We start from the raw sequence: 19,347 nt of genomic DNA on the forward strand, positions 1-19,347 counted from the left end.
AGCGATGTAACCCCCCCCCCCCCCTCTTAATGCGTGGTCTAATCACTGTTGAACATGGCCTATAGGTTTATTACCGTGTGCGAGTGGGTATCTATTTAAATTAACGCGCATAATTGTATCGTGTGCAACAATGTGATAGGAGGCGTGTAGGAGCCCCGACTCAGTATATCTCGCGGCCGTGCTCATGCACAGATAACGGCCCCAGGGCAATATCATTTCCGTAAAAATGTCAATAATGAAAATCGCACTGTACGTTTTAACTCATGGTGTTGCGCGGTTTACAAATGGCGCTCCATGTGTGTGGTCGGTGCTCACTAACAGCACTTGCTAACAACACTTGCCCCAACGGTCTGTTAAGGCTATATAGGGGATCTTTGCCTGTTGTGGTTGGCAAATAACGTTTACGTATTAATTTCCTGAATTGTTTTCTGTAAATTCCAGATTCTCACGGATGTAACATGAACACGTTCTTGTGATGAATTAAATTTTTATTTCGTGAACCTTCGTAGTTTTGTTTTGTAGTTTTGCGACAGTTAAAGGAAAAGTCCGAAATTCTATGATGAGGAGTGGAACGCGTCCGAGAGGGCGTCCACGGGGGAGATGCAGAGATGGGAACGGCTCTTGTTGCAGGTGCTGGATCGTTCGTGGCATCGCAGGAGTGTGAGAAGTGGCGACGGCTTTCGGGAGGCCTTCATCCACCAGTGGATTGACCATGGCTGAGGATGATGATGATGATGATGACGCACGTTAAACATTACATTTTGTTGTCTCTTCTTCAACAGAGTGATCAACAGTTTCACAATAACCACAACAACCACCACAACATCATCATCAAGCAGCCGGCCGAGGAGACCAGGCTGCAGTGCCTCCACATCTCACAACAGCAGCAGCAGCAGGAGGAGGTGGAGGACATCCCCAGAGAGCAGCAGGGGCCAGGTGTGGGAGGTTTCGCTGCGGAAGAGCCGCTGAGCCGGGCGGTGGACAAACCGCAAGGGAGCTTCTCCCCGGCGGTGAGAGGGGGCACCCCGGGGAGCGAGGCGGGCGCAGATGACGGTTTGGCGGCATACGGCGTCGTGAGGGCGGGATCGGCGACCGCCACCTTCCGGCCGAGCGGTGCCGGCGGCGAGAGGAGCAGAACCGCGAGGCCCAGAAAAGCGAGCGGCACGGCGTCGGGTGATGGTGGCAGGCAGCGGGCGATGGACGAATACTTCCAGCAAGAGTTTGGCTGCGTGCCATCCGTGTCGCCCGTCGACCTGGGCGCGGCGGCCGACTGCTGCTCGGCGTTCGCCGGCGACGACGGCGGCGCTGACGAGGAGGAGGAGGGGGAGGGCGCCGCCTCCGAGGACAAGCTGGGCTCCATCGAGCTGAGCGCAGACATCATCAACAATGGCTTCCACAGCAAGGCCTATGGAGCGGTGGCCTCCGAGTCGACGGACGACTGCAGCACGCTCGACCCGTCCGAGCTGCACCTGGACGAAGACATTGGCGAGATGGAGGAGTTCGCCAGCCACTTCCGGCCCACCGCCCGGCGGGAAGGCAACAACAACAACGAGGACGAGGAGGAGGAGGAGGAGGGGGAAGAGCTCGGGGGCTTTCTGGAGAACGACGAGGAGGAGTCGGGTTGCATTTCGGCCGACGTGGCCGCCCTGGGAGTCAGGGACAGCGTGGGGGACGTGGAGCTGGTGGAGCAGGGCGTCGTGTACGCTCCGGAGGATTTCTGCGTCTCCCCGTGTGCCTCCACGTTCTCGGGCTCCGTGTCAGTGGCGAGCCCGCTCTCCTCGCCGCTCTACCTGAGCCCTCGTGGCCCTGCCGGCTCGCTGGAGGACAACGCCTCGGTCGCGGACCACTCCGCGGATTCGTTTCTGTACGAGGACCAGCGCCCGGCGCGCGACTGCAGCTACAAGGAGTTCGAACGCAGCCTGGAGAACGTCCTGGAGGGCAAGCCGCTGGCGGGAGTCGGAGGGGACGTCGCTCCTCCACACCCCGAAGCGGAGATTCTCGCGTGCGGCCCGATGGCGATGGTGGAAGCTGTGGAGAACGCGACGGTGGTGTTGCCATCAGAGACGAGTTGCCCGGAAGAAGGGGAGACTCCGGCCGAGTTGGCCCCTCAAAGCACGAGCCCCTTGCCTGCGCTCGTGGAGTCGACCTTTGACCCCGTGGGTGCAGAGTCTCCCGAGCCGGGAGACCCGCGTGTGGCAGCCAAGAAGAATAAGCAGCGGCAGCCGAGAGGCAAGAAAAGTAAGAAGCTCGCGGGCGCGAGCCGTCGCGTCTCGCCGTCTGCGGAAGCGGTCGAGTGCGAGGGAACCGGCTCGCCCGTCGCCATCGAAGCGAGGGGCTCGCCGAGAAGTTCACCGGCGGACGGAGTCCCTGCTGCCGTCGCCGCCACGCCGGACGCAGCGGAAAGCGACGACGAGGAGTCGGCATCCGCCGTCATTTCCAATGCCGCGTCTCCGAGAGATGGCACGACGGAAGAGCCGCGACACGCGTACGTCGCGAAGGAGGAGCGCTCGGTTTCCATTCCGCCCGTGTTGTCTGGCGGTCCCCAAAAGCCTGCGGACAAAATCAAGAAGAGCTCAAAATCCAGACTGAGGAGTCTCAATGAGCGCAGGATTAAGCTCGGCCGCTTGAACCGCGAAAGCAAAATGCTCCGCGTGGAAGCGATGAAGCAGCTACCGGTGGAGAATGCTCCGCCCGGGGCGAAGGATGGAGACGAAGAGTCACGCGGCTCCCCTCCACGCCAGCCCAGTGTGCTGTATTCCCCGCTCTACACAAACGTGTCCAGTTTGACCGTGCAGGTGCCCGAGAAGAAGAGACGGGGGCGACCCAGGAAGGAGCTCGCATTCAGCGGCGGCGGTGGTGGCACGTCGAAGTGTCACGCTCGCGCCGAAGGTGACGATGCCTTCGGCCGCACGGATGGGTTCGGCCGCGATTGCGTTCGTATTTTCTCTGCGGCAGAAATCGCAATGGAGGGTGACGAACTCCTCCCGACCAACAGGACTTGGGGGCCCAGCACCGTCCCCGGCGATGAGCCCCGGCCGAGCGCGAAGAGGCTGACCGATCGCAAGTTCCTCAAGAAGATCAACAAAATGAAAGGGCTCAAGAGGGAGAGGATCCTCAGCCAGATTTTATCCGGCTCGAAGGGCGGCCCGCACGGCGCTACCGACGTCAGCCGCGAGGCCGACCAACCGACAATCGTCGCCACTGCCGCCCCCCCTAAGGTCAAGAAGAGGCAGCAGATCCACGTGAGCAAGAAGGGCACCATTTATGTCGGCAAGAAGAGGGGCAGGAAACCGAAGGCCCCGTCGGAGGCCCCGGGCACGGCCGCCATCGCGGCGCAACCCAGGCCGCCGCTGCCACCACCGCCACCTCCGCCGCCGCAGTCGTCATCCTCGTCGCATCCTCAGTCGTCGCCGTCGAGTTTCCACGCGTCGGCGTCGCCGTTTTCGCTTCCGTCACCCGCGACGACGCAAGCGCCGGGCTTCAGCAGCGGCCTGGAGAGCCCGGCGAGCGACGTGGGGGGCTACCCGGCCGTGTCGCTCCTGCCTGGGCCCCGTCCGAGCCGCATCCTGCCGACCAAGGCCATGCTCAAGTTCTCCGGCGAGAGGCCAAATTTCTCGCCGCCGCTCCCCACATCTCCGTCGCACTGCTCCGAGATCTCCCTGCTCAAGGTAGCGCTCGCCATCGCCGGTAAACGGAACCCTCGGGGTTATGCGCAGGCCCTGCCGGGTGTTAAGATGGAACCGGGCCGTTGTTATTTGACTTTACGTAGGTTGTCGATAGATAATGTTGTACTGCGACAAATTGGCCAGAGCCATTTTCTCTCCATCACTTTGTAAGCACATTACGTGTAACCAATGCAGGGGGATCAGCTTTCAGGGTGCGTAATTGCATACGGAATCGGTGGTGGTGTTTTCTTGTTCTCGCGATCCCACTGTGGACGATGACCTTTCCCCATTTGGAGTCACACTTCGCTTAGTTTTGCACGAATCGATGACGCTCTTGACCCGACCAGGTGCGAGGAGCGCTGCAAGGCGGCGTGTTATTCCGGCGTCGACCGCCCCGGCGCAGTCCCCCACCGACCGCCTGTTGCTGCCGCCCCCCTCCCCCCCACCACACCAGGAGGCGACGCCGTCTCCCATCAGCGAGTCGCACAGCGAGGAAACCATCCCCAGCGACAGCGGCATCGGCACGGACAACAACAGCGTGTCGGGGCGCGCCGACAAGCGGGATGGCCTCCGCACGGCGTCAGCCGCTGTCGTCGCGGCCGCCGTGGCCGCCGCGGTTACTGCGGCCGCATGCGGCGACGCTCGACGGCCGGGCTCCTTCGTTTCTTCCGCGTCGCCCTCGGACGCCGTCGCCGGCCCGGCCCGTCCGTCGCCGCCGCCGCCGCCGCCGCCGCTCGGGGAGAGTCTGCGACGCCGGCACAGGAGCGGCGCTTTCCGGCAGGACAAGCTGAAGAGGCCGAGGCAGCACAAGCGGCGCAAGAAAGGGCAGGACCCCGGCTTCCTGGCCGAGCTGGAGGAGCTGACGCGGCTGCTGGCGCGGTGCCGCGTCGGCGGGGGGCGCTCGCGCCGCCGCGACGCCGAGCCGCGCCACCGCCGCCTGCCCAGCATCTTCTGCGTGAACTTCCCGACGCCGCGAGCGCCGCCGCCGCCGCCGCCGCCGCCGTCCCTGTGCTACTACGGCTCCGCGCAGGCGTTCCGCGTGGACGACGAGGCGAGGTCCAGGAAGCGGCGGCGCGGGAGGCCTCCCAAGGCGCCCGGCTCGCTCGCCGACGCGGCGCCCGACGACGTCCCCGTGACGACGCACGGCGCCGGGGGCTACGGTTCCGTGCCCGGCGGCGTTTGCTACGGCCCCTACGGCCTACCGTACAGCTCCCTGGCCGTTCCGGCGGCAGCGGCCGGCGGGGTGAACCTGAGCTGCTGCTACGGTTCGTTCGGAACATCGGCGTACCCCGCGGCTCGGCCCCGCGGCGCTGGCCGGGCGGCGCCGGCGCTGCCGTCGCTGCCGTCGCTGCCGTCGCTGCCGCCGCTCCTGCCGGCCACGCGCGACTCCGGGACCTCCCCCTTGCCGTCCAGAGCGGAGAAGCATCGGTGCCGCAAGTGGAAGCAGCACCAGCAGCAGCAGCAGCACAGGGCGGGGCACGCGTTCGCGCCCGACGGACGGCGCGCGCCGTTCCACCCGGCGGGGAGAACTCGCGCGATTCACCGTCGGGGCGACGACGTCGACGCGAAGCTCAAGTGCAAGTGCGGCCGAAAGCATCGCGAGCGCGGGAAGGCCAAGCGGCGGCAGCGGCGGCAGCAGCGGCAACACGCGCTCGGCGCCCACGCGCCGTCGGCCGAGCTGACGCTCCCGGGCAGGAGCTCGGCGCCCGCGGGGGGCGAGCGCGAGCCCAGGCCGGCGATCGCGGGCGGCGGGTGGGAACGGAGCGAGAAGCATCCGCCGTGGAGCCGCGCGGACGCTGGGGCGTGCCGATCGGCGAGCGTGTCGGCATGGGTGAACCGGGCGGCCTCTTGCGACGGGGCCGGCGACGCCTCCGACCCGCGGCGCCGTTCGGAGAAGAGGAGGAAGTCCTCCGCCTCGTCCTCCTCCGCCTCGTCCTCCTCCCGCTCCTCGTCGTTGCGGGAGCGGACCTTCGCGCCGCCGGAAAGGACGGCGGCCGCGGCGGCGGCGGCGGCCGGGCTCCTGGGGGACGCCAGGAGAGACCGGCCGCTCGCCGCCGCGGTCGCGTTCCGGCAGGGAGAACGGCCGAGGACGGCGGACGCGTCGCCCCGCGCAGGTCGGTGCGGGGCCCGGCGACGAGCCGGCCGGCCGGACGGCGTAGCGGCTTAGATCCTGGCTTGGGTGGGGGGGGGGGCGGTTGACTTTGCCCTTCATCTCCCCCCGGGGTCAATAAAAGGAAGTCGACGGCAGGCGCCCCATGGTTAGATTCCGCCTCGCCACCCCCCTTTGCCATAGGTAATGTGGAATTTCCGCCACTCGCCTCGGGGCTGTAAAGTGCTAGATAAGCACCGATACCCTCAATGCTCATTTGCGGAGGAAATCACCTCGATTCTCTAAATTGACTCGGCGAAGGCACTCAGATATGCCTCATGTTCCCCTTTTATAGTGGTTTTCCCTGCTGGATTCTTCTGTCATTTTTCTCCATCGAATGCTGGTTGGATGTCATTCCTTCTACCCTGATTTGAGAGGTGATTGCGTTCCACATATTATTCTCTGAAGTTCTATGTATCTATGTCGAACTTCTTTCGCATCATATGTAGACAAACGTGCATAATCGTAGGTGCGGATGCAATGTGCATGAAGGAGATCTCCTCTTACTCACGCCCCTATTGTCCATGAAGGTTATAATCCACAGGAGCTGCTATTATTCATGGTATTATTCTGCCTATTTGCCATTATTCTCCAAATTTTCCCACGCATACGTTTAGTTAAGTCGAGGATAACCCCAAGTTTAAAAATAAGATCTGCAATGTCTGGCCCGGTGGAAGTGCGTTTGCCGATTGTCTCGGAGGTTCGCGGTTAAAATCCGGCGGGCCGTCCCGGTTTGGGTGCACCAACCGGTAAAACACCGTGCGCTCGCCTGCTCACGATCCCGTGGCGCCATTCGCCACGGTAGGGCCCATCGCGCTGTTCAAGAGTGACTCTGGCAAGTTAGCTCATTGGGGATTGCACATACGCAGCAAGATTGCCCACTGTGATAGCACCGCGCTATAAGACTGGCACGGAATACCAACCATACTCGCTTACTGTTGTTGTTATTTGTGGGAAGCAGTGGCGCAGCGATTAGCACGCCGTGTGGTCAAGACGTTTCTAGGAACTCGCGTAGAGAATGTGCGGGAGACTTTTCTGCGCACGCGACCTCCTTGCATTTTTTGCGACTTTAGCAAGGGTTCTCTCTCCGGTTCCCCTCCTCATTTTGAGGCTGAAGCCCCAGTGAGGCTTCCCCGGGTACAGAAACAGAAAGAATGTTTTTATTTTTTGTACGGGAGTGATGGCGCCGTGGTTAGCACGCGACGCACTGGACTCCAACCCCCCCCCACCCCCCCCCCCCCCCCCCCCCCCCGGTCAGCTCGAGGTAAATTCCTGGTTAGAGATAATAAACATCGCTGGCGAGTGTTCATCTCCCGTCTGAACTGGCCATGTCACTTCAACGACCCGTACTGACCAGCATGGTGAAGTATAGCCAACCGGTAACCGGCAGGGCGTGTGGCGGTCTTCGTCTCGCAGAGAATTGGCAAAAAGGATCCGTAAATGATTATTATCATCATCGCTACTACACAGATGAATTAATTTGTATGTAAACCACCACCTCTTAACTTTCATCATCGCGTAACCATTGCCCCCCCGCCCCCCATTATCACCAAACAACCGACACGACACACACACAAAGTTACTCGGCAGTGTGGGGTGCATTTGGAGAGAGAGGCTCAATTTGATGATGAGAAACAGAATACCCATCGGGACTGATGGGAGATGTGTGCATAGCTGCCAACTGTGACACACGTACGGATCAGAGGCGCGGGGGCAGGGGCACTGGCAAAGGAAACAAAATCTGAAGAGTGCACAAAGAAGCGTGGAGAGAATTGAACGCTTGGGGAGAAAAGCACGCGGATCGGAGGCCAAACACAAATCAGAGGCATCGCGGTGACCGGCGGTAGCGAGTAAAGCCCGGGCACAGACCGGCGGCGGAAGGGCACGTATGTATTTTACGTGTATGTTGAACTTCTGTCGCACCCTACGGAGTCAAACCGCGCTAATCGTAGGTGTGGGGAAACGGCAGCCAAAGGAGAAAGCGCGTCCGAGAGGGCGGCCACCGCGGAGATGGAGCGGTGAAACAGATTATTGTACAGGAGTGAGACGGATCGTGCATAGCAGGAACTCTATAGGGGAGTTGGTGACAGCGTTGGGAGTTCTTCATCAGCGCGGCGTCGACTGCTACGCTCGCAAGATACCAGTCGATGTTTTCCGATGCGCGTACATCACACGTGACGGTGTTGCCACTAGAGGCTGCGACATTCACGACAGGGGGGGGAAATAATACGGCTGGCTAATACGGTAATCATTGAATCCTGAATCGAATCGCCACCGCTGGGCCTCCCCATCTCCCAGTGTACGCCGATCATCAGACCTCAGAAGCTAAGCAGAGTTGAGCCCAGAGAGTGCTTGGATGGGTGACCGGCAGTGGTTCTGTTTACACGGTGGTCAGCAGAGGGCAGCGAGTCAAACCCCCAAATTGTTGCACCTTACTTCTACGCTCTCACCCACGGCCAGGTAGGGTCAGACGACCCCCTCCCCACGACTCGCCCGGCCCTCATCCAGCAGTGGATCGAGCATATGCACGTACCGCTCTCCCCTGTTCCCCACCCTACCTCTCAATTCCTCCCCCCCCCCCATTGTCCCCCCCCCCCCCACTCTCACCCATGACCCTGGGGCTATACCACAAAGCGTACGTCATGCGCCCCGTGTCACGCATGATGGATTGGCCCGCCGAGTTATGGGCAGGTAATACGGGGTTTAATGTTTAACAGAGCCCGTGCCGGGGCGATTGATGAATGCTTTAACCGCGCTGCCCGGCGGAATCCGGGCTCGCGGCGTCCGGCCGAGTGGGGGTGCCCGGCAGCCCCCCACCCCCCTTCCTCTGATGGCCGTGATACGAGCGCTGGGAAAGAGCCGCGTGCGTCATGACGCGGCCAACGTCTCGAGCGTGCGCGGAGTTGTCGGTGGTGGCCGCGGTGGCTCCCCACCACCGACATCGATCGTCGGCGGCGGCATCGGCACGCGTCGCGAGCGGCTCGCGTTGCCGCATTGCCGAGCGCCGGGGAAAGTGCGGAGTGTGTGCGGTCTGTGCGCAGGAGGCCAAGAGACAAAAACACGGTGCACTGCACAGCCCATTTAAGGAAAACACACTTGCAGCTCAGACATACAAACATCCCTGCCCACCCCCCCCCCCCCCCCCCGTAGGCTTAACAGACTGTTGGGGCAAATGTAGTTAGCGAGCAGCACCTGTGAAGGCCGGGAACGGCACACGGGGGGTGAGTGGCCAGCACCATGTTCCGCCGTCTTTGTGTCCCCATTAGAGATGTTTACACATCGCACCAGGTAGACATCTGAGGCTGAGCCGACCAGTTCAGATAATCTTTGCTGGTGAACTGGGGTCGCCGGGTTTGTAGCGCAGCGCGCTAATCACTACACTACCGCTCTGCGCACACACACACGTAGACGCACGCAGACGCACGCACGCACACACACACACGTAGATGCACGCACACACACGCAGACGCACGCACACACACACACGCAGACGCACGCACACACACGCAGACGCACGCACACACACACACGCAGACGCACGCACACACATGCACGCACACACACACACGCAGACGCACGCACACACAGACGCACGCAGACGCACCCACACACATTGAGACCTCCTATTTGATGCGGCCCCCATGTTTATCATGTATTTATTTTCGCTCAGCCACACCTTACCCTAGGTACCCCGAGATACGAGCATCCTCCTCCCTGCACACCTCACGACAGATGTATGCCTGTTCATTGGAAGAAGTAAATAAATACATCTGAAGCTCGGAGGTTTTGCTTGTGCAGAGCCTCCCCGTTGTATTATAAATATTAAGCGTTTCCACTCCTGAGGTTATTAGACTCCCACCCACGTGGCTTTCAACATCACTGAGGCAGGACGTGGCGGTCTCAGAAGCCCCCCCCCCCCACCCTGTGTCTATATTAAGCTCGGTAAGCTCGTGATTCCAAAGGTATTCCTCTGATCTACTTCGAGCTACCGCGTTCACTTGCACTCCGGACACTCTCCGGGCGAGATTCCAACCGTGGAAGGGGGACAAGGGATTGACAGTATCACGATGGGGCCCCAAAGCACCGTATTAAACTCTAAACTATGACCGACCTCGCCTGTTGTGTACACGAGGTCGTGGGGTTGATCCCAACCTTGACGCCTGCTGCTGTATATTTGGAGTGTACATGTTCTCTCCGTGGTCGCGTGGATTTTTCTCCGGGTCCTCTGGTTTTTCCCTCCACGTTTAGAATCAACGTCACGCGTTTGGAGAGTAGTTGGCTGCTATAAGTTTCCACGTGATGTTGATCCACTTCGTTGAGATATCATTTGTGGCCATGTCGCTTCGGAAAAAGAGCTGCATAGCTAAGTGGGCCTTACCTGGTCAAATAAAAATAGTAAAATAAACAAGAGTGCCACCCCCCACACAATGCCATTCGCCAGGGAGTCTGACCCAATGATGGTGAAGCGACGATAAAATGTCCCAAGTTGTGGACTCGGCGTGACTCGGAGTGGAACCAGGAGGTGGTGGCTCTCCTCCACCACCACCACCACCTCTGCTGGCAGCTGCTGCTGCTCCTGTTGTCAGCGGTGGAGGTCACAGGTCGGGGAGGTGCGATATCTCAATGGGTCCCCTCCACTGCATGAACCTGCCATGACCGGCGTGGTGGAGGTCATGGAACCCCCTCCCACCACTGACAAAGCTCGGCAAGGAGGGGGGAGAGCGGCTTTGATTCGTCAACGGGGTGACAACGGCCGTGCACAATTATTAACGTGAATATAAATCATTAAATACCGTCACGGCGACGGCACAGCGCGGGGGACGGCCGCCGTCGCTTCGATCCGCGCCCGGGCCGCCCCGTGACCATCGGCCACGTCGCTGGCAGCGCCGATCGTCTGCAGCTGTCGGCCATGGGCGGGGGAGGGGGGCGGAGGGGATAGAGTCGTCGTCGTCATCGCACGCGGCCGGCAATGATGGGAAGCGAGGGTGATGGCTGCGCGGCGCCGTCAAGCAAATTGGTTGAATGAGCGGGGAGTGTAGGTCGCGGAGCGGGAGGGGTTGGTCGCTAAGCAAAGGCAAAGATGCCCCGTGTAGCCTTAACAGGCAGTTGGCGCAAGCGCTGTCAGCGAGAGGCACCTACGCAGGCCGGCACGGCACACGAGGAGGGGGGCGATGTTTACACACCGGGTACTCATTTGGGGGGGGAGGGTAGCGTTTGGGGCAAGCGTCCCCCTTCTAGATTTAAAGCTTTCGTGACTGCTAGGATCCATACTCTTTGGTTCTATTGGGTAAAGTCACGTAGGTGAAAATAAAATAACAAAAAATCACGACGTTTCGGCCACAACACAAGCGGCCTTCATCAGGTGAAGGGACGAGACTGTCTGGAGGACAGTCCAGCGCTGTCCTCCAGACAGTCTCGTCCCTTCACCTGATGAAGGCCGCTTGTGTTGTGGCCGAAACGTCGTTATTTTTTGTTATTTTATTTTCACCTACGTGACTTTACCCAATAGAACCAAAGAGTAAGCGTCCCCCTGTTGTAATTGTAGGGCCCTTTTAAAAAGCATGATATTTCGAGACTGAAAATGTCTGGATCTGCCTCTGACAGCACACACGGCTACTCTCCGTCAATGCAGAATCACAATATTCATTCATCCTGGAGAAATCCCATACGCTCAGCGCAGGTCTTGGAGGCCACGTTTGCACGCTGCCCAGTGGGAGGTGTGCTCGCCGCTCGTTTCAGTCGTTCACGGTTCGAATCCAGCGGCCGCCCTGGTTATTGCTGCGGGTGTAGTAACAACGCTAAAACCCCTGGACATCTGCCAATACGAGCTTCATAGTTCATCGGATTCTTCCAGTGTGAATAAAGATTCTGATTCTGATTGAGACTACACACCCTCTGCTCCACACAGCGGCCGTCGGCGTCAAGATCCATATTACCACGTAAATTACTCCATTGGGATTATCTCATGGTAATAATCGCCACCTACTGGCAGACTAATGCCCCAGATCACCTTTGCGAAAGACACGGCATCCTGTTCTCACCCGATTCAATAAAATCAACTGGAAACCGCTCTATGTGGAAGATGGTAGAAAGCGTTGTTGTGGCTGTAGCATCGGCGGCTTTTTCCACAATGCCGCCTTGACTCTGACCGCCGACATCGACTGCTGTGTCAAGCGATGTTAGCGAGCGCCTAGTAAGGCGGGCACGGCACCCGAGGGCTGAGGTCACCGACAGCACCGCGTCCCCGCCCACCTTTGTCACGGCAGTGCTGATGGTTCCAAGCCTCACGATCAATTTATATTCGCGGAGTCGATCCGCTGGTCTATCCGTGTTTGATGAAGGCATGGAGTGTTCAAGTACAGTACAACGTAGAATGTCTCTGCGCTGTCCTCCGCGCGGCTCTGCAGAAAGCCTATAACGCCTGTTATGCAGGACGGTCGCGAATCCAAAGCGACGTTTCCAGGCTCGGCCCTGCTTGGCTTCCGAGCTCTGACGAGACCGGCCATTCTGCATAAAGTTTAAGGTTCTTTGAATACAGTGCATTAAAAAATACTTCTCCATTTGGTCGTGAAGCGATGATTAAAGGGCTTCCTGAATTGGGCCCTGTTTTGCGATGCAATATCTCTTGCGGGAGGGGAGTTTTGGGAAACGCGATAAGAAAGTGCCGGTTGTGACGGAAAGCGGAGGAACTCAAAGCGTGGTCTTTTGCTCCCGAGGCTCCCGTCACACGGAGAGGGCCGCGATTTTTTTATTTTCAATCGCACATCCGCAAATATTTATTTTCATGAATAAATCGCTAACGAAGAAGATCGCTCGCATGCTTGAGCTAACGACAATAATACAATGAAACCAAACGGCTCGAGCTTGCTTTTCTGAAGCCGCAGCGAACCTTTCCGAGATTACTTCTTAATCCTTTGCGGGCACCCGCTTAGCAGCCGAAAGCAAGTGTATTGCCTCACTTCGCACACACTCGCCTCCTTTCGCCACACAGTTGCACAAACTGTGGCAAGTTGCCTGCTTTTACCGACCTGCCTCCGCCCGTTATAGACTTTGGCTGTAACGTGACCTCAGGAAAAAGTGGCACCTGAGCCCAAGGATTATCTTGCGTCAAGCCTCGATTCCACGCTGCTTCTTTAAAGGGCACGTGCTTTTAAGCGGGTTCAAGTCCAGTTTAAGGTCCAGCTCAGCGGCAGGGCTCCAAGTCAAAGGATTTTGAGTTTGGAACCGCCCCTCTCCAGCCAAGGTCATTGTGGCAAATTATTTTTCTGAGGAGGTTTTTTGTGCTTGTATCTGCTGTGCAGCTCTCTACCGATGGGCTTTTTTCCGGTTGTGTTGCTAGGAATGGTGTCCCGACTTTTCCCTCCACGTGCTGCAAGCTTCTTTGGGAAATTAACTGAATTTTCCAACCCTGAAACGCACCGGCGATTTCATTTTGAAGTTGATCGAATTAGTACCTCTTTGCAAAAAGCCACGATAACCTGACCGTCTCCTGACATAGGAATGTGGATTTTTGTTTTCTTTTTTTTACAACTGGTTCAGGACCACTGACAGAGATAGTTGCTGCACCCACGCTTTGCTAGAGCAGAGAAATACCCTGAGTGTTTGAATAGTTGAATACAAGCTAGTATCGGCCCATCCTGTGAATATGTTTCAAAGTTATGAATTTACCAAAACTGTCCTTGCATGAGTGACCTGAAGCCTCGTCAAGGCTTTGCCTTCCACCACCAATTTTGGTCACGTTTTTTTTTTATTTACGTGGGTCAAAGGTCGTATGTCATACATCTACAAATACAACCGTTTTGTCAACCCACTGCAAAATTATAGCCTCCCCATGCTGTGTGGGTCGTCAGAATTAGGGTTATTTAACCACACTTCAGCAACGTCGTCCGTGCTGGCTGCTAGAAGAGGAGCATAGATGTACAGTACAACAATATATTTTTCTGCACCGCCCTCTGCTGCCCGCAGCCTGCCTATGACAAGCTGGCATGCATGGTGGTCACTCATCCGTGCATTTTGCAGGCTCAATCCGTCTTATCTTATCAGATCTGATGGGATTGGGTGCATTCTGGGTGACTTGCTCACAGGCGAAGTTTCTCAACGTCGATGATTTTGCACACCCCGGGAGGGTGAGTTTGCTGCAAGTGCCGCGTCGCTCAGTGCCATCGCGTTCTCCCCTCTCCCTCTGCGCCGGCAGACGACCGCGCGAGACCGGAGGTGGTGCACCGGGCAAAGTGGAGCGGCGACGCGAGCGGCCAAACCTGGCGACCGGGCAAATTCGACCGCCCGGCCATAACCCTGACCCGACCGCACGGCCTCGCCCTCGGTCACGTCGGCCAGACCCAGCTCCCGATCCACGGGGCGCACCGGAGAGGCCACAGGGGCCGCGGGCGGCCGCCCAAGGCCCACGAAGACGTCTCCCCGGTGGCCACGGCGGCCACGGCGGCCACGGCGGTGGCAGCGCCCAGGGATGAAGATCCGATGTCCGTCGTCTCCGCCTCGAGGGGACGTCTCCCCCCTGCGGGGGACGCCGACGACTCTGAAGGCACGAGCGGCATTTCGGACTCGATCGAGCGCGTGGTGCGGAGGGCGGTGCTGCAGTGCCGCTCCCTGCCGCCCCACCGAGGGGAACCTGCGCCCGATAACGAGCGGGCCGGGAGGAAGCGAAAAGTCGCGGCCGCGGTCCACAGCCACCAAGGTGGGTGGCGCCGATACAGCTCCGCAATTCTGCAGACTCATGAAGATGTTGGCTGGTGTTAAAGTGCATTGAGTCATTCCCTAGGAATAAAAAAACAAATATTATTCAGCAATGCAGATTTGTTTTAATTAGGGCAGTTTAAATATTGCGCAGTAGGGAAACACTTTTACAGTGTGTGTATTTTTTTCCTTTGAGAGGAAGCTATGATTTTGATTAATGTACGTTTTATGATAAGGATGTTCTCCCAATTTCCAAATGGATTCTGGAAAAAAAATCTGAAAATCAGGCCCAGATTATGAAATGTTTTTTGTTGTTCAGTGTCTTCTTAATTCTTATCCCCGGATCTGCCCATCGACATTTATCTGCGCAATGCGGAGTGAGCGGCCTATTGTGGCCATCGTTTGGGCCCTGCGCAGGGGGGCCGTTTGTGCCGTCGTCGCCTCCCCACTGCTTTTGTGAGCGCAAGTTCGATGACGGGATCTCGGCCGCCGAGGTCACGGCGTTGGTTGCGCTTGTGCTCGTGACGGAAGGCCGCGTGAGACGTCGTCGTCGTCATGGCAATGTCAGATTGGCACGGTTGCATGCGTATATATTATAATCGGAGGTGCGGGGGAAGGACAACAACCTAAACACAAAAAGCAGTTCTAAAGAAATTAGTTTTAAATCTAGATTTAAAAGTGCATAGCTCCAGTAGCTTCGTAATATCGGAAGGAAGAGCGTTCCAGACGGCCACAAAAGTACATCTGAAAGTGCACGATGCAGTGACCGTCTTTGTTTGATGGCTACATGCAGTACGAAAGAAGTTCAATACTTTCTCGAAGTCTCTTTAGCACTTCCTGCCAAAAGTGTAAAACGACCTGACATTAAATTGATTCTCTTACATGTGGAACTCCACGTTTATAATTGCTAAAATTATGAAATATAGTGCATAAACAATGAAAGTTTTTGAAATATAATACATATTGAAATACGAAATAATATCCAATATTGGTCATAAATATCTGAAAATCCAATGAAGGATTTCCCTCGCTTGAGGAGGTAGATGCATTCCAAAAAAGGGTGCACGAAGTGAAACTCCACGAGAGAGCTAACTGCCGAGTAGCGTATACAGCACACACACAATGTTGTCCCGCGTCCGACCACATAGCCGCATATGAGTGAATTCATACCGCATAAAGTTAATTTTGGGTATTAATAGGTTAGCCACGTCCACGTAAAATCGCACAAACCTACCTCCATAGAGCGAAGGAAACCTGTATCTGGAAAAATGTTAATCAAAACTATTTTTGTGTATGAGGAGCGGTGGTGAGCACACTTTTCTCTGAACCCAAGCCAGGGCCAACATCAGTGGCGATTGATATGTGAACTGGTCATGGGCCAAGTCCGTCTTCACCAGCCTGCACTGGTTAAGTATGGTCCTAGATTAGCACGGCTGGCTACGTACCTATTGTGCGAAAACGTTCAACATACATAAATACAAATATCCCCCATGGCCAAAGGGTGTTGTAAGGGGTGGGGGGGGCGCCTTCCTGATAAACATGGGCAAACGTTGGTTCAACCGTTCCAACCCCATGCTAACCGATGGCCGAACGTTGCTTGTTTATTGGATTCATCCAGCCGTGGGAGGACAAAGGGCTATACATATGTGGCGCGTGTTTTTGTGTTTTTTTCCATTTCAGGAAGGACTGTGATTCTGCAATCTCATCCGTGTGAGAGAACGGACCCAAAGTCGCACTTACCGTTCAAACGGAGGGAGGACAAAATGAAAATGGTCATACAGGAACACTGACTGGGATGGTTTGGAGGCCTGCTTGCCTTGCGCGGTGGATTTTGTGAGAAGTGAAACGGAAACGAGCACTTGTTGATGTGGGATCGACTCCTGCCCGGGATTTGCGCCGATCCCATTTCCCGTTGTACTCGGGCGCGTCGCGACCGTCCCTGCGGAACTACAAATGCAGCGACTTGCATTGTGGCGCTTTGTTTGGCCTGTGGAGATGGTCAAGGGTGCGGGGTCACGACCACGCAAACAGAAACCACGACGACCACAGCATCGGCACTGTGGGTGTCGGTGCCACTCGCTCACCGTCGTTTGCTGATCAATGCACTTGGAGGATTTACGAAGAGCAGCAGAGCACGGGGGGAGTTTCAAACGTGTGAAGAAGGCCACAGAGCGAGCGACGGCTCCCAGCTGTTGGACTGGAAAACACACGCTGATAGCCACGTTACGGCACCATTACAAAGGCAGCATCATCATCATCATCAATCGCCATCAGTGCCAGCAAGACCCTCATATAAGTGTTTTGCACCAGTACCCTGTGGAAGTAGCGATGTGAAGACGGACCGAGCGACGGATCGCGACGGATCGCGAGCGGACATTGGCGTGTTCCGCCCTCCGCTCGCGATGGAGGTTTGTCTGAGGATGGGGGCATAAAAGGTCCTGTCTTGCCTTAGTGAAGCGTATTTTATAATTGTTCATAATTGCTCAATTGTTTATAATTGTTTAACGCTGTCCACACAGATCTTGGTGGAGAGAGCGAACGTCAACGGACGCGACGCGAGATTTAAAACGGCAGCGGGTTTTTTTTTTAACGAACGTTGGCAGCTTTTTACGTATTACATAAAAATAAAGAATATATTTTGAATCTGATTTTAGCGAATTGCGTGGAAACCATGGACAAGTGAGTAACTTATACTGTGGTCGTGCATCTGCAGCATTTGTAACGAGTAAGGTCGTGAGTTCCGTGTAGGTGCGCGAGGTTTTTTTGTTCGATACATTTTCGTAAGCGGCATTTTTCGCCTGCCAAGAAAAATCGAGCAGTTCCCAACTCGGCTGATTGTCGCTCTACTTGCACTGAATTTAGTTCACTCTGTTTTTTTTTATTTTGCGTTAATAAAATGTTGACCTTTTTAAACTCGCCAAATATATTTCTAATTTGCCGAGTTTAAGCCGAACCCAAAAACAAGCCAATCGCCGCATCTGTGGCTTCATATCGGAGTGCAGGGCGTTATGATTCATTGCTAACTACCGTGGTAGAAAATGTAGCAAAGTCATCTTTTCTACTCCCTCTTGTTTGTCAATCTGTGACGAGCAGTAAGTAAGCCATTGGTTTTCATCATTAAAGTTTGTGATCTCTTCTCGAGATTCTATAAGAAGCTGTTTGAATCACAGTATTATCCTGGACACGAGATGTTCCATCTCAGCGCATTTTTCTGGTGAAATAGTTGGATAAATCGAATAACTTGCCGGTACTTTAAGATATGTACAAGCAAGTAAACAGTGGTTGCTCTGTGGGAAGACTCAAGCCACCCATAGGAATGTGGAATTTCCAGCACTGGCTTGGGGGCTGTCAACAGGAGATGAGCACAAATGCCTCGATTCTGATTTCAGCAGGAAAATGGAAAGTGGTTTTGAGAAGAGAGCCATCAATCAAGTCGGGTTTGGGATGCATACAAAATGAATAAAATCAGTTTTTAATAATTTAAATGTCAAATAATGAAACGTGTAATGCCACTAAGAAGCAATGTGACAAACGGCATTTAAGCATTTTCAAGCATTAAGAATGTTTGTGTAAATCAAACTACTTGGATTCACTCAGTTATGTTGCCGCGATGGCATTCACGGGGAGCACGAACACGACAGACTGGCAAGGTATCGCGCACGACGCATTGCGTCGCTTCATTGTGCCACTGCGGTTGCCACCTCTACGGTACAAAAGCCGGGACCGTGTCGTGGGAAGAGGGGACACTGCCTGCTTGTCAATGGTTCCGTCTAGAGTGGCGTGGTAGCGTCATCGTTATTACTCTTGCTCAATTGACAAAAACCACGGTTTACATTTTTGGCCCTCGGAAGGACTCGCAGATTTCCCAGGACAGCCGCTACCTCCGCAAAAAGTGGGATGTCCCGGGAAAACCAAGGACGATGTGAAAACGCGCAATGTAAGAGCTCAGAGCTGCGTCAGTTAACCCGGAAAAGCACCGAGCGATTGGGATCCCGGCCACTCGATGAACGTTCGACAATCGCGCTCGCAGACCACCGTGATGGCACGAAGCGGAACGTTGAACCGATTGCGGGGTCGATCGCGAGGCTCCGTGCGGTCACCATCGGCGGCACGAGACTCGCCGCGCTCCGTTGCCGGGCCTCGCGCCTCGCTCTGTCTCTCCTTGCCGCTCTCAGCTGTTCGCCCTTGTTGAGGCCCTTTCCAATCCGCTGATGTGCAAGTCTGTGCCAAGACAGATATGTTTTCATTCGAATAGTCTCAGGACCCGTGAGTAATGTTTTGAGCACCGCTAAGGCACCTGCGATTAGCACGGTTGGCTACGTTCGCTGAAAAAGAAGTTCAACATCCAAGCTGCCATTCTGGGAAGCGATGTAGCTGCTCTAAGTGCCACTGTACAATAAACGTATTTAAAGAAATAAAAATACTCAAGTGGGATGACCGGATGGCTCACAGGTCCCGCCGCCTACCCACACCACTGAGAGCCTGGATTAAGTCCGAGTCCAGCGAGGTGCGAGTGGTTAAACCGGGTTCGCAAGCATGGCGACTTAGACGATGGTCTCGGTTTCAATCGTCAAATGATGCACGAAAAAACGCCCACCTGAGTATTATGTATTGGAGACTATCACTGTACAAGATAGCAGCAGATACTCAGCTCGACAATAACAAATGCAAATAAAAACGGAAGACACTGGAAAATAGTGAAAAAAAAACAAAGCCAGAATTAGTTACACGTTGAATGCATAGAAATGTATACATTAATTTGAAGACGGGCTCTAAACATGTCTACAGACCAAGTAGCACTTAATTAGACTAAATTCCCGCTCTGAGAATGAAAAAGAT

The 19,347-nt window shown here is 55.9% G+C and overlaps 1 protein-coding gene across 1 annotated transcript in view; it reads left to right on the top strand.

The window, feature by feature from the left end:
* Positions 1–18,988, top strand: part of SETBP1 (SET binding protein 1) — a 111,829-nt gene extending 92,841 nt beyond the window's left edge. The window contains exons 3-6 of the mRNA XM_032973935.2: positions 783–3,668; positions 4,120–5,779; positions 14,009–14,509; positions 16,189–18,988. Coding sequence (XP_032829826.2) covers positions 783–3,668; positions 4,120–5,779; positions 14,009–14,509; positions 16,189–16,298 — 5,157 coding nt within the window. The 3' untranslated portion in view covers positions 16,299–18,988. The remainder of the gene's footprint in view (positions 1–782; positions 3,669–4,119; positions 5,780–14,008; positions 14,510–16,188) is intronic.
* The last annotated feature ends 359 nt before the right edge of the window (positions 18,989–19,347 follow it).

The sequence above is a fragment of the Petromyzon marinus genome, chromosome 52, assembly GCF_048934315.1.
Source record: "Petromyzon marinus isolate PM22_M1 ecotype Great Lakes invasive population chromosome 52, UKy_Petmar_22M1.pri1.0, whole genome shotgun sequence".
NCBI lineage: Eukaryota > Metazoa > Chordata > Hyperoartia > Petromyzontiformes > Petromyzontidae > Petromyzon > Petromyzon marinus.